Source organism: Chelmon rostratus, chromosome 23 (genome assembly GCF_017976325.1).
Source record: "Chelmon rostratus isolate fCheRos1 chromosome 23, fCheRos1.pri, whole genome shotgun sequence".
Taxonomy (NCBI): domain Eukaryota; kingdom Metazoa; phylum Chordata; class Actinopteri; order Chaetodontiformes; family Chaetodontidae; genus Chelmon; species Chelmon rostratus.
In genome coordinates this window covers 5397869-5412197 of record NC_055680.1, presented here as the reverse complement: position 1 = coordinate 5412197, position 14329 = coordinate 5397869, and the positions used below count along the sequence as shown (strand labels likewise).

Below are 14329 nucleotides of genomic sequence, written 5' to 3'. Positions count from 1 at the left end.
ATTAATAATAAAATCAACAAAAACGGGGTGATATATCATCAGTTTAAAGTCACCTCATATTGCATTTGTGTGTAATGTTAAGGTGTTAGTTACAATAAAGTTTAAATGAACACTTTCAGAGTAAATTCTCATTATGTGTGAAGAAGAAGAAAAAGCTTGCAGCAGTAATTACAGAGAAAAGGTCAAGAAAAATAGTCATCTGCATGTTTGTGGCTTGCCACATTTGAGAATGTTTGAAATCCTCATGATTGTTAGTTTCATTTTCAGTTTAGGATCATTCAAATTCTTGCACCGTGGGAAGACTACACTTGCTTCATCAGGACTGTGTGGGTGTGGATTAATCAGGACGTCACACCCACAAACCAGTGAGACCAGGACAGAGAAAAATAGAAATACAGAAATCTCTCATGTAAAATAACCAAAACCGTTCAGCCGTTATCACGTGTAGTAAGAAGGTGATTAAGAAAATACAGTTTGAAAGCCTTTAATGTCTAATTATTTAACCTGAAACCCTGGTATTGACCCCTGATTTGTTTTGAATTACAAAGCATCAACATTTCACAATGAAGTGTTAACACAATATTTTTTCCATGATTCCACTGCTGTTGCACAGACAAATGAATTACAAACTACCTAAATGATCTAATTGTATTTTTTAGGTATGAAGAAGGTATTTCACAGGATGTCATCTCTCACAATAAAAATGCATTTAAATACTGGAATTTGCAGAAGACCACAACGTTTTTCAGTTGAATGCAGTCTGAAATATTTTTAGTAAATATATATTATTTCTCACTTATAGTAGGAGCTCCACTCATATAGTTAAAGAAGCTGAACTTGTCCCTGTGTGGACAGACCCACAACGGTCCTAGCAGGTTTAGACTGCGTATCCCCAACTGTGAGTGACGTGGTGTTCGAGTCTAGGTCTAATTTTCAGTCCTCCACAGCCACAGGCAGCTCCTGCAGGAGGACCCGTGAAGGTGTTGCTCTTAGACATTCACATCAATCACAAAGGCCTGCTTACGCTTTATGGCAACCACGTCAAAGCCCTGTTTGGTCCCAGGTCTTGTCCTTGGAGCTGTGGCCTGTGGTGCTGGAGGGCTAGGCTGAGTGGCACAGCAGCTGCCATACTGCAACCTAACTGTTGAGTTACAAAATATTTCCACATGGTAATATGTGCAAAACTTTTGTCGCTTATGTTTTCATGCAAAATTTGGGACCACTAAGATGGAAAAAGAGCTACATATGTTGCATATCACTGCTACAATCTTCAGCTAAGTGATGGGATTCTGTATGGTATGTTATAATATATTGTACAACGACTTGAGCAGCTGGAGGCAGAACAATTTTCTGTTTCATGATAGATAACAAATATATCATGTTTTAATGCATCTTAATGGTAACTGTAATATCATTTATTGTCAATAAACACGATATCATCTCCATTTTCTAATGAAAAACTTGTGCCAGTGTGAAATTGTGGGTTAGTCTGTCTTATTATTGTCTTAAATGAGGTACATACAGTGAATTTATGAGATGAGTTCGGCTGCACAGACACTGTAGAGGAAGATAAGTGAACTATCCAGCCAATAGACCCACTCTGAGCTGCTGCTGCTTTGCATACTGAGTCTCTGTCCAACAGTCATTATACTTTACTAGATTATGACAGCAACACCAATACAGGATGAAATATTATGTCTCATCACCGCATGGAATTTTTCCATTCCTAGTGGTGCGCGACAGGACATGTAAATCCCCAGATGACGAGGAAGTTACCTGGTTTCATATTATTTTCATCTAGTCCAGTCGTGTGATGTTGCATCTGTTTTGCACTCACGTCTTATCCTTCTCCCTGCTGATGGCGTCCCCCCTGGTGAGTGCCAGCGTGTCAAACAGCTTTAAAGTCTGCCGACATGTTTTCTACATGCAGACACCACCTGCAGGGATGAAGGGAACCAGCCTGAGGAGCATTTGCCAGAAGTTTGCGGACAAACTGCGCTACGCCACCTTGTATGACGGCAGTCGCCGCCTTCCTCTCTACTCAGCCTACGTCTTTCAGAAGTCTGATGGGAAGAGGAGGATGGACACCCCATGGATGTATGAGCCACAGGTACAGAGAGCAGCACTGAAGTATTTGGCTTATTTTTTCACTTCATGTTAAGGTTGGGAGAAGCTGAATGTTTTTTTGGGCAATAATGACACTTGACCTGTAGCACAGTCCCAGTTTGTATTTCACTAGTAGCTCTTGCAATAAAGATCAATCAGTATGTTTATTAAAGATCCAATAGCACAAACTTAAGCAGAAGAAAACAGAAGTCGTACTGGAGAAAGATGTTTCCAAACAGTTTGCAAAGGGGTACTGTAAGGGTTGGATTTGGGGTTACTCTTGGCTGCTATTTTGGCCGCTTATTTGAGGCATAATTTGGTTAAGAAGGCAAAGCCTGTTTGGAGCTCATGCCGACAGACAAGCAGCAGTCACCACCTGAAAGGTTGGAGTCACCTGTCAATCACCCTAACATGCACATACTTCCCTTTAAAGGAATAGTTTGACATTTTGGAAAACACGCTTGTTATTTTTATGCCAAGAGTTAGACTCATGTTTGTAATCTAAATATTGAGCCTGCAGCTGGTTATCTTAGCTTAGCTTAGCACAAAGAGTCGACACGTACAAAAACAAACATATTGACAGTGCAAACATGAGATCTTGTCATCTAATATCTGGGAAGAAAGTGTGTATTTCCCAAAATGTTGAACCTTTCCACTTAAAAACATGAATTGGATTATTTTTCATTTTCATTTTTATTATATGTCCCATTGCAGTCTCAAATTGCATTAGCAATACAAGATTTATTTTTTCCATTGTCTTAAGTGGATCGACCTTTGGAATACAGTGATTTTCATAATGTATGTCTTTTCCCTAGTTGGTTTCTGATGGTGAGAATAGCAACATGAGAGCACTTCCCCTCACTGAAGACACTCCCCCTCTGATTGAGGACAGCCAGGCTGTGTTGGAGGACTACACAGATGCTGTAGAATACAGACGTGGCCCACTGAATCCTGACCTGCACCAATCAGAGCCAGACGATAAATCATCCACATATACACTGACCAATGTCGTCCCATTAATCACAAACTTCCTGGAGACTTCCTGGAACCCATACTTGGACATCATCCGTCGTCGCCTCAACAACTTCTGCCACGGCAAATCTTTCATGGTGACGGGGGTGACCATTTCTGGGGCGACCATCCAGCGAGAGAACAGGGACCGCCTGGCAATCCCAAAACACGTGTGGCTGGCTTACTGCTGCCCACGGTTTGACCGTAACTCTCCGTATGAGGTGAGGTTCATGTTCCCTAGTTATGGAGGCTATGCGTTGAATGAACAGACTGACCACAGTGTGGTGGAGGTTCCTCTGAAGACTCTGGAGAGCTTCTTGAGGAGCCAGACGGACATAGACAGTGACCTGACTATTTTCTACAAGGGCTGTGTGTCAGAAAACACCTTCAAGAAAAGGAGAGACCTGACCGTTGTTTCAGTATGATGGGACATCTTGAACTGGATGCACGGTCATGGATGAAGTGCATGATGAAGTGTAAAAACAGGACTAGCCATTTCATGGTTAACATGGTGCAGGCCCTTTAAGTATGGGCCATGGCACAGTTGACCAGTTGAGTTGGCATCACCAAAGGACGTAGGGTGTAACTACACAGTAAGGGGCACCAGATAATACCAGATAATAAAAAGAATGATCAAAATTGCAGCAGCAGAGCCTGAGATTTCCTTTTATACTTTTTATTTTACACAATATCAAGTATTACCAGATCCACTTTTCACTGTGCAAGTGTAATTCATAGATGTCATGTGTAAAGAGGAGACTCTCCACATGTCGGCAAAGTCAGATTTGGCTTTGATTATCTGGATTTCATGGTGCAGATCTTCAAACCAAATTACACGTTCCTGAAATACTCTACCTCATTCTGGTTCTGTGTGGCTCACCGTTTCAAAGTGTACCGCAGTGCTGCACAGATGACACTTAAGCATGTGAATATATGTGCAAACTGAATTTTTGCAAGAAAACACAGTGAAAATAAAAGGATGTGAGCTGATATGATTTGAGAAATATGTACTCTATATCTCCAACACGAATGAGGTTCACTGCGTGTGAAACAAAACCACGCAGCACAACAAGGCCAGAAGAGGGCGCTCATAAAAGCGTGAAAACATTGTCTTTATGGGCAGTTTAGCTCATATTGTGGCTTGAACATGTGAACCACTGACATACCGTAGTTTACCCTGCATTTCTCATTCTTCTGCATGTCACAGGATGATCAGTGGAGGCACAATGTCACATAAGAAACCATCTTTCCTGACCCTCAGCAGTGCCATCATACTCTGTACCTCCATGCATGACACTGGAGAGTGTTGAAAATATGTTGTCTACGTCCTGTTTGTGAATGGATTATGAATTATTTACATTTAAAACAGGCTACTGCTCAGAACTTTTACTGTGGTTATGTGTTTTTTTTGTGTATCTTTGCTAAACTTGCGAAATTATAAATAAAGATGACTGATTATTGACATGTCATGACAACAAAACATCTATAGGAAACATGAATGAGACACATTGAAATAAAAATCTAAATAAATATGTGGTTAAGTGCACTGTCTATGGAGTCTCTAGTGCTCCCCACTAAATTTCATGTTATGGTTGCTCATCCCCTATTTTGTTGTGAAATCGTCCTGTAGTTATAACCCCGTCTTTGTTTTCATAAGTAATCTGCCACATTCTGTTTTGCTATTAACTTAAATTCCTCCAGATATCTTTGTATTTACATCACAAGTTGTACTTTCTGAAGAAGAGTTATTTTCCAGTGCATTACCCAAACGTTGAGTGGTCCAAGGGGATGAAAGCTTTCGGACAAGTCAGTGACTGCCAAGAAGAAGTTTATATCCCTCTGTGAGCAATCTAACAGCTACATAATGGCCTGACTGTTTGAATAAGATTAGTCAAATGCTATATGGGGCCAGCTAAACCCTGAACAGCACCAGTCCAGCTCAGCGGACAAGGTCTTTACCCATACTCTGACCCCTGAACACTTATTTTCAGCACAATCTGGGCTCACAGTGAGTGAGAATCTCAGTGGTTAAGTAAGTAAGTATTGCTCACCATTTAGGGCATTATGGGGGCAGCCTGGTGACGTGCAGACTTCTAGGACACATGTATTTGGCCAGGAACCGTTATTGCATGTCATCTCTCTCTTTCTTCTTATATTTCCTGTCAGTCTCCACCGTTTCCTATCCAATGAAGACTGTTGTATGTGAGCAGATTCTTTATTTTTACTTCCAAAACATGTAATTTCTTCCTCATAATATTTGGACACAAACATAAAATGTCATTAATATTCTCCTTTAAATTCCTCTTATGTAAATTCAAATATAGGCATATAGTTAGTAGATATTAGATATTATTACATTTTCTGATGTGTGAAATATTTAAAGTTAAGATGCTGGTGTTTCTAAACATCTAGTGTATAAATTTTAAGAGGTAAGATGACTTTTTCTACCTTCTTGAGAGGAACATTGATGTCTTTGCTATTGGCTGTCTACTGCAGCTGTCCCTCTAGCTGTGGGTGGAGCTCCTTGTTTTGCATAGTCCTGATGAGTCCTGATTACAGAGAGCAGAATGTGAAACACAACTGACTTTAACCTCTCACCAGGGTGACATCTAAGCCCCGACTATGGCATTTTGGGTGCGCACGGCTTTCCTGCTTGTCAACATAATGACATCGGCTGTAAGAGGGAGAGTGGAAAAAGAGCTGTCTCCAGAGTGCAGAGAATTCCTCTACATGGCAACAGCACCGACTGGGCTGGGGCACCGGTCCCTCCAGTTCATCTGCCAGCGATACAACAAGAAGCCACGCTACGTGACGCTGTACAATACTGTGGACCACATACCTGTCTACTCTGCCTACACTTTTAAGCGCTCAGATGGGGAGAAATGCGTGGATGTGCCATGGATGTATGAACCTCAGGTAAAGAAGAAAAGAAGTGTTTTAACAGAATGCTTTAATGTTTCTGCGCTAAAATCATGTTAGTGTTCTTGTGCAGAAGGTTCACACATCACATTCTACCATCGTTTCCCCGCTCTCATTTTCACTGGGTTTGTCTGTCTGCCTGCACAGCTATCCACAGTCTCTGATACAGATGAGATGCAGCCATTCCCACGTGGTTACGTGCACATGAATTTTGAAGATGCCCAGGCTGTTCTGGATGATTATACAAACGCCATCCTTTACGAGCGCGGTACCCTCAACCCAGACGAGCACCAGAACGAGCCCGATGACAAGGCCTCCACCTACACCCTCACCAATGTTGTGCCGGTGGTGCCCGACTTCAGCAACGGGGTCTGGAACAAACAGGAGCACATCATCCGCAAACGGCTTAACAACTACTGCCGTGGAACAGCTTACATCATCACAGGCATCACCACATCGGGGAAGATGATCCGCCGGCAAAACATCAACCGCATTGCAGTTCCCACATATCTGTGGTCAGCTTACTGCTGTGTTGACTACGACCACAACACGCCTTATAATGAGCGCTACAGGTTCCCATCTTTTGCTCACTATGGCCTCAATGAGGTGGAGAACAACGAGGTGGTGGAAATGTCCGTCCAGAAGCTGGAGGAGTTCCTCAAGAAGACAACCTTTGTAGACCAGAACTTTCAGATCTTTGTAGGTGACTGTGTCCCAACAGCGGCCAGTATAAGTGAATAGACAAATATTTAGGTAAAAAGCTGCCATTTTGCCTCAGCTGACTTGGTCATGCACTGTGTCGTCTTGTTCAATTGATCGTTTTCACAGCAGACCTTCTGACTTGTCATAGTAAGAAAAGCCCAGGTGTAATGCTAATGACGGCTCTGTTCTATTCAGGTGTCCAGGTTAAGTCGTGACAGTGTGTGTGACAGAGAGCCAACGTGCACAATACCAGGACCCTGAAACTGAAGCAACTAAATGGAATTCAGCCACGAGTCATGTCATTATTTACACCTGTAAATAATGACATGACTGTGTCCTCTCTGACAAAAGTCTTTAGCCCACTGGAAGAGCTCCATTTAGTCAGAGATAACATGGACTTTTTTATTACTTGCAATAATACACAATGACCAAATAGTTTAACACTACTCTCAAGCTATTTTGAACACTTGATTTAGAAATAACTGGATATTTGTTTCACTGAAAAAGTTACAAAATGTGCCTGCTTTGTCTAATTTCCATTAATAAACCTTTGCAAACTGTACTTAAACTGTCTTTGTAGTTTTATTTTGAAAGAAGAACAGTTCTGTAATATTATATGGATTGCTTATTATCATTCAGAGAAGTAAGACGTTTAAATGAAAACTGCTGGCCTACTCTAAATTTTAAATCACACTTTTTAGTATTGATTTCATACCACTTATCTCATATTTTCCTCTTGTTCCTATTGGCCTACATGAAATAATCACATGCTGCAGCACCAGCATCATAACTGATCTCACCAAAATTCAAAAATCTTTTACCAGGGTCACCACTGTTGTAGTCCTCATGACATACGACAAAGTCTAAATCAGTGGTATCCATACTGTGGGGAGTGAGGATGCTCTGCAGAGATACCGAACTTCTGTCTTTTCCCCTTGGAAGCCACAGTTGAAACAAACAGCTGCTTTGGATTTGCTTACAAGAACTGTAGTATAAATGAGAGATCTGATCTCCCTGTCGTCTCTGACACATTGACCGACATTGCAATACCTTCAGTGTCTTCTTGACCTACATTTTTTACGTTCTTTCTTTACTAAAGCTATTTGTGCACACTTTGAAGGAAAGGTCTCACATTTCATAAGAGAGCGTGTAGTCAGCTCCATTTCTCCACTACATTTCAGTAATAAAACGCTCTCGGCACTTGATAACATTCACTGCTTTTGAATTACTGCTACAATACTCATGGCACTTTGAATATATGGAAAGGACTTTACAATGGGAGACCAGTTTGCTCGAAGTGCAGATGAGGCAAGAGGGGAAGTGTTGCGTCCGATAGAGGTGGGACAGAGGCTGTGCTTGTTAGTGGAAGGAGGCATATAACGTCTAAAGGGACGCAGAAGTTGCAAGACTGAGTGAAAGAGACCTTCCGTTATGACGCCTTCATCAGAAAACTGTGCCTTACCCGTGGCAGCTGTCGTGACTGTGCTGACCTGTGTGTTGCTGCACGGGGCCCAGGCAGGAGTGGTGGGGGACTTCAACCATGCCGAGCGCTGTAAGGACTCGCTGTACATGGGCACTCCACCCCGAGGCTACCTAAGCAACTCCTTTAAGAAGATCTGCCAAAGGTACGAGGATAAACCCCGCTATGTCACGCTGTACGACTCCCACAAACACGTCCCCATCTATTCTGCCTATACGTTCAAGAAGTCAGATGGGGAGAAGAAGGTGGACTTCCCTTGGATGTTTGAGCCCCAGGTGAGTGTTCTTTCAATCTTGATAGAAGTCCAAATTTTAGTTCAGATGTATTACAAGATTCAATCCAAATCCAGTGAAGGCAGGTGTGCTTTCTCTGCACATGTAGGTACAGTTTACTGTCCATCTTATATTGTGCTATATCATAGTTTGATGACTTACCACATGTACATCTATTTTTTACATTTATCATGGATTCCATTATATCTTCAGACACAGAAAACAAAAACTGAAAAATATTTAAGATTTGCACACCTAACAAGCAGTTCAGAGAGCTGGGCCAACTACATTACTGTTGCTATGGGCAACAAGTAGGCTTGAGATAAGCAACTTTACTGGCTATGAATGGTATTTCAGCGAGATACTGTTGCATTTATGGTCTGGTATATAGTTAGGCCATTTTGCATTTGTCACTTTCAAACGTTTTTTGTGAATGTGGCAAATTGTCTGACTGTGAAAACGTCTCTCAGTGACGCATAAACAATTATTGTCTCCTTAATTTTTTCAGAAGTGATAAAAGTTGCAGATATATTGTGCTTCTCCTTCTCTCTCTCCCTCTGTAGCTGGCCTCAGAAAAGAGCAGCAGTAACATGGAGCCCTTCCCCCAATCTTCAAGCATGCATATGAATTTTGAGGACGGCCAGGCAGTCCTGGAGGACTACGCTGATGTGGTCCAGTATGAACGTGGCCAGCTAAACCCTGACGAGCATCAGGCTGACCCTCTGGACAAAGCCTCCACCTACAGTTTGACAAATGTGGTACCCCAGATCAGGGAGTTCAACTTGGGTCCCTGGGCAGAACACCAGGACCTCATCCGCAAACGTCTAAACAACTACTGCCGAGGCAAAGCCTTTGTGGTCACCGGTATCACCACCTCTGGGCACACCATCCGTCGCAACAACCTGGACCGGGTGGCTGTACCAGAGTACATGTGGTCGGCCTACTGCTGCACCGAGTTTGACCAAAATGCACCATACTTTGTGCGCTACAAGTTCCCTGTGTTTGCAGCCTACGGGCTGAATGATCGTGTCAACAACCACATGGTCGAAGTTCCTCTCAAGAACCTGGAGAAGTTCCTCAAGGGGAGGATGGATGTGGACAAGAACTTTCAGATTTTCTATAACGACTGTGTACCAGATAACTGAGATGAAGTGGGTGTGATCTCTGTTTTAATTCAAGTTTAAAGTGTGTTACCACTGTAGGAAGGTTTGCCGTTCTTGTAGCTCAAGATATACATGGATTAAGATGTCTTGTCAAATTAGATTATATGTTGTAAGAAATAAAATGGGGAATTCCTTTGTGTCTGTCTCATTAAATCCAAATAATTATTTTCATTATCAGTTACTCTGCAGATTAAAGCTTTGGTCTGTATATTGTCAAGAAATAGTATAATACTATGCATCACAATATCCCAGGAGCTAAATGTGACATCAAATCGCCTGTTGTGTCAAATCAGTGGTTGAAAATGAGGTCATGTGACACAGAAAAGTCACAAATCTTCATATTTGAGAAGCTGGAACTACAGCATCTTGCATGACTTAAACGATGAATTGTCAAAAGTCCAATAAAATCCACTGTTAACTGATAATGATGAATTCAATTTCTTATAATATTCACAAAATTGATAATATATAGTGCCACTACCACTATGCAACCGTGTGCTATTTAAATCCTAATCAAGAATTGTTGATCATTGAGCTTACTTTGCATATTCAAACCATGGAAAGAATTTGATCAATACCAATTTAAACAAACTGAAGCGTTTACTTTTGAGGTTTGGAAAGAAACCATTGAGGCAAATACTCAATGCAAGTCCAAGAAGAACTGAGATTCAACTTGATTTCAAAAGAGCAAAAATGAAGAAACTGATCATCAAATTGTTTTAGCAGTTTATTCTTCAATATGTTGTAATTATTGATTTCGTCCAGAGGATGGCACTACACCGCCTTTAAAACCATACACACTGACAATGCATCACATGTCTGACCCAATAAAACACTTCTGTCACTTAGTTTATGTTCCCTTTTTTGGCAGTCTGAGGCATACACAGATTATAAAATGAAGAGTGATCCAGAGATGACACTCTTTTCCACGCCACCCACCCCCGCCTCTGCAGCTCTGTCTTCTCCAGCTGGCATCCATAGTAGTGAGGGTCAACGACTAGCAAGTAGCTCCCCTTCTCCCCCGTGCACACTCCTAATATCCCCTTAGAGGAGTTGTCCCTGTCTCCTCCCATCATGACAGGAGATCCATGCATCTCAAAGTGCTGATGGAGCTCTTTCACTGCAACATGCTCCAGCTCTGCCCCTCCACCTCTAACATGTACCAACTTACAGGGAACATCATAGAAATAGTCAAGGATCAGAGAGGCTTCAAATGTTCCTATCCACTCCCTGGAGCACGAGAACGAGCCTGGTTTGTCCCCCATGGTGACCAAGGCTTGCTGGATGTCTGGGAGGCTTGGTGGAGGTCTGTGTTTGTCCTTCAGTGGAAAGCAGTTATGGCAAAGCCAGGAAGCCATTGTCTGAATGGTGCGGTAGCCACATCCCCAACCTCTGTCATCCTGTCCATCACAGCCATAGTGGAAGTAGAGATAGTCTCCTTTTATCAGAGAACATTTCACAGGATCTGTGAGGGGATTAGAAAGACCGGTGTGGACATTCTTTGACAATGTTTTGGTTCTAGTAATCTTTCCCTCTGCAGCTCCACTTCCTCCCCAGTCAATCTCCTCAGGTTTCGCTGTTACCACCTTCTCATCCATTTTTTTTTCAATTTATCTCTAACAAACACACATTTCACATTTAACGTAATGCGTTTTACTTTAAAACGCTCCCAGCTATTCACAACACGGACTATTCCTCCGAAAAGCCATTTGTTGCAACTTGGACAACCTTCCCTTCGGTGCAGAAGCAATAATACTTTAGTTCCGCCTTAAAGTCGTTCCCACTGACGCTGGTGCGTTCACGAGCTTTTCGTCAGCTCCGTTACATGCTTGCGTGCACAGTTTGTCGTCTGTTTTATTCGTTTGAAAATTAATTTTGGATCATCAGTGGTATCTTTTACATTTTTTTCCCCGGAAAAAGTCAGCATTTCTTCGTAGCTGTTTAAGTATGGAAATACGGTGTAATAAAGCTGCCGCGACGAGCAAGAAATGCGCAGAAGCAAATTTTGCTTTTATTAATAGTTGTCGATATTTTGTAAGTAACCATGTTTTTCCATGACATACTGAAATATCAATAAAAATTTCAAGTCGTAGCTTATGCTATTTTTTCTGCGAGTTTCAGACTTTCAAGGGGTTTACTAGGTAGTCCTTGAAGACAGCATAAGGGTTGCAGGCACGCGAGCACAACACATCTCAACACACCTGGCTGTAATTTATTTTACACTAATAAAACGCTAGCTTGTTTTTTTTTTCTTAAAAAATGGCGACCGGTGTAAAATTTACAAGTTTCGTGTCCTTACTCGTGGTTTTGTTGCCTGTATGTGGCGTTTCTTTCGCTGAAGAAAGTCTTGGACTTGAAATAAAATGCGGAGAAGTCGAAGTGAGACTAACCGTGAAGCGACAGTTTTTCGAGGAGAGACGTATTCCGTTCAAACCCGAGTATCTTCGACTTGGAACTAACTCAACGCAGCAGAGGTCGTGCGGACCGAAGGGACCGATGTCCGGGTCGGAAATGGTCATCTCCGCGGGCCTGCGAGAGTGCGGGACTGAGTCCAGTGTAAGGGAAGGGGGTTAAAGTGAGGGGTCAGCCAGGTAGAGTTCAGGTAGCAACGTTTCTCCTTAACATAGAGAGCGACACACTCCATCTGAAAATCTACCAGACATGAAGATTTAACATTGAATAACATTTCATATTCACACAACCATGTGTCTGTGATAATAATATAATGCAGTATCACTATCCATTTTTAGCCTAACTTAATACACAGTGTGTACTGTACATAAAATATGGTTGCAGTGAATCTAAGGAACTTCTTTTTTTCATTCATGGTTTCATTCATATCTTTATCATTGCTGCTATCCAGGTTCGTGGTGAGTGGCTTGTGTACTCCAACCAGCTGGTGCTGTTTCCATCTGTGTTTCCCACCTCCACAGGCAGTGTGATAGTTAGAGGGGCAACTACTGTCATACCTGTTGAGTGCCATTATAAGAGGTAAGACAGGTGTCATATTATTGTATGAATCCTTGTGTGTGTGTAGCTGCAGAGTAGTAATTTTCTTTGGTTCTTATGCTGCATCTTATTTGTGAGTTGCAGTCAGCTGTCATGAACTCTTTTAATTGCATAACCTGTGCCTTATCTTTGCCTGAGCAAAGGAAGGAGACTCTGAGTGGAGAACCATTAATCCCAACATGGCTACCCATGACATCCACTGTTGGCGTCTTTGGTCTCCTGCACTTCTCTCTTCGCACCATGGCAGGTGAAACCATTAGCTCGCTGAATCTAGACTGTAACAGTGATGTGTGGCAGTGTTGTTTCTATCTGGAATCCATATGAGATTGGGATTGAAAAAAACTGTGTTTATGCAGATGGATGTAGGTCCTTGCGTAGTTCCTCAGCGTATCAGCAGGGGGAAGCAGTGTTTTTAGAGGCCAGTGTGGAGGCCCCTCTGCACCCCCCTCTTACTCTCTATGTGGACTACTGTGTCGCTACACTGAAGCCTGACCCGCTCTCCTTGCCAAGCTACAAGTTTATTACTAAGCATGGGTAAATCTTTCCTTCTGATTTAAAAAAAAAAGAGTAGAACAAGAGTAACTTAACAAAGTCAGTTTTTTTTTTAACTTTCAACATTCAGATTTGAAGGGAATCGAGGTCGGACACATCATGTCTAGCATCAGCATGTTTTGCTCCTCCATTACAGATGTCTAATAGACAGTTTATTGCCGGGGTCTTCATCCAAATTCCTCCCGAGGGAGCAAGATAGCAGACTATGCTTCAGTGTCCAAGCCTTCCACTTCAACCAAGAGTCTGGGGAACAGGTAACAACACCTGATTGGACAATAGCTGGTTCATCGCTTTCTGAATGACACTAACTGTCACTGGAGTCATCATTTTAGCTGTGTGCCAGCTGTGTAACTTACTGCATCTACATTGTATTGTTTGTCAATGTCAAGCATTTAACATATGAGTCTTTAATTGATTATTTCTGATCTTGTTGAAATTAATCCTGAAATGTGCTTTATTGTTTTGGCTTTCTTCTTCTAGATGTTCATCAGCTGTCACCTAAGGGCCACACTGAAGAAAAACTCACACAGCCACCTTGATAAAGCCTGCTTCTTCCACAGGCCCACATTCAGGTTAGGCTGCCAAATTGATGCTGACCTCCAGTTCATCATGATTTTATGTTAGTTGTGATTTTCAGTCTCAGCCGATAACATCTGCTGATGCGATGTAAAGTGTATTTTATCAGCCGGGGCATCACAGCCAAGGTGTATTGTCAGGATGTTTCTCTGTCATTCAGCTGGCGTGCTACAGAGGGAGACACAGCTCTGTGTGAGTGCTGTGACTCTCATGACTGCTTTAGACAGACTGAGGAGGAGAGCATGGACCACACTGGACACACACTTCAACCAGATACAGGTGCCTCAACTCTTTAAAGACAAATGTAATCTACACACTTCTGAAGGTTATTTTCTACCAGTTGCGCTGAATGCAAATGATAGCATGACCATAGCAACATGTGTGTTTGTTGCATACACAGCCTCTGCAATTATATGGTCACTAAGCCAGGTGTGTCTGTATTTTTGATAGAAAAGAAGCATGAGACGGACGCAACAGTTGGCCCACTTCACACCCTGCCACGCTCCCATTGGACAGGCCGTCTGTCAGTCAATCACTAA

The 14329-nt window shown here is 42.2% G+C and overlaps 5 protein-coding genes across 5 annotated transcripts; 4 read left to right on the top strand and 1 right to left on the bottom strand.

Annotated features, from left to right (window-relative positions):
• The first annotated feature begins 1782 nt into the window (after positions 1-1782).
• Positions 1783-3877, top strand: LOC121626254 (endonuclease domain-containing 1 protein-like). The gene is made up of 2 exons (XM_041964631.1): positions 1783-2110; positions 2922-3877. Exons 1-2 carry the CDS (start codon positions 1814-1816, stop codon positions 3540-3542), a joined length of 918 nt encoding a protein of 305 aa, XP_041820565.1. The 5' UTR covers positions 1783-1813; the 3' UTR covers positions 3543-3877.
• Positions 3878-5781: 1904 nt separating this feature from the next.
• Positions 5782-6908, top strand: LOC121626935 (endonuclease domain-containing 1 protein-like). The gene is made up of 2 exons (XM_041965688.1): positions 5782-6033; positions 6184-6908. The coding sequence occupies exons 1-2, from the start codon at positions 5782-5784 to the stop codon at positions 6775-6777; spliced, it is 846 nt and encodes a 281-aa protein (XP_041821622.1). The 3' UTR covers positions 6778-6908.
• A 1232-nt stretch (positions 6909-8140) lies between these two features.
• On the top strand, positions 8141-9889 carry si:dkey-85k7.10 (endonuclease domain-containing 1 protein). The gene is made up of 2 exons (XM_041965543.1): positions 8141-8493; positions 9054-9889. Exons 1-2 carry the CDS (start codon positions 8170-8172, stop codon positions 9633-9635), a joined length of 906 nt encoding a protein of 301 aa, XP_041821477.1. The 5' UTR covers positions 8141-8169; the 3' UTR covers positions 9636-9889.
• Positions 9890-10404: 515 nt separating this feature from the next.
• Positions 10405-11342, bottom strand: ufsp1 (UFM1-specific peptidase 1 (non-functional)). Its single transcript, XM_041965474.1, has one exon. It carries the CDS (start codon positions 11249-11251, stop codon positions 10499-10501), a length of 753 nt encoding a protein of 250 aa, XP_041821408.1. The 5' UTR covers positions 11252-11342; the 3' UTR covers positions 10405-10498.
• Positions 11343-11912: 570 nt separating this feature from the next.
• LOC121626794 (zona pellucida sperm-binding protein 3-like) lies at positions 11913-14329 on the top strand. The gene is made up of 8 exons (XM_041965473.1): positions 11913-12209; positions 12517-12644; positions 12806-12909; positions 13019-13196; positions 13351-13468; positions 13695-13786; positions 13951-14069; positions 14241-14329. The coding sequence occupies exons 1-8, from the start codon at positions 11913-11915 to the stop codon at positions 14327-14329; spliced, it is 1125 nt and encodes a 374-aa protein (XP_041821407.1).

Bases quoted from the DNA above. Each gene is read 5' to 3' on its own strand.
- LOC121626254 (XM_041964631.1), top strand. From the start codon at position 1,814: ATGTTGCATCTGTTTTGCACTCACGTCTTATCCTTCTCCCTGCTGATG. The intron at 2,111-2,921 runs GTACAGAGAGCA...TCTTTTCCCTAG, and splicing joins CATGGATGTATGAGCCACAG to TTGGTTTCTGATGGTGAGAA.
- LOC121626935 (XM_041965688.1), top strand. From the start codon at position 5,782: ATGACATCGGCTGTAAGAGGGAGAGTGGAAAAAGAGCTGTCTCCAGAG. The intron at 6,034-6,183 runs GTAAAGAAGAAA...CTGCCTGCACAG, and splicing joins CATGGATGTATGAACCTCAG to CTATCCACAGTCTCTGATAC.
- LOC121626794 (XM_041965473.1), top strand. From the start codon at position 11,913: ATGGCGACCGGTGTAAAATTTACAAGTTTCGTGTCCTTACTCGTGGTT. The intron at 12,645-12,805 runs GTAAGACAGGTG...GCCTGAGCAAAG, and splicing joins GTTGAGTGCCATTATAAGAG to GAAGGAGACTCTGAGTGGAG. The intron at 14,070-14,240 runs GTGCCTCAACTC...TATTTTTGATAG, and splicing joins CACACTTCAACCAGATACAG to AAAAGAAGCATGAGACGGAC.
- si:dkey-85k7.10 (XM_041965543.1), top strand. From the start codon at position 8,170: ATGACGCCTTCATCAGAAAACTGTGCCTTACCCGTGGCAGCTGTCGTG. The intron at 8,494-9,053 runs GTGAGTGTTCTT...CTCCCTCTGTAG, and splicing joins CTTGGATGTTTGAGCCCCAG to CTGGCCTCAGAAAAGAGCAG.
- ufsp1 (XM_041965474.1), bottom strand. From the start codon at position 11,251: ATGGATGAGAAGGTGGTAACAGCGAAACCTGAGGAGATTGACTGGGGA.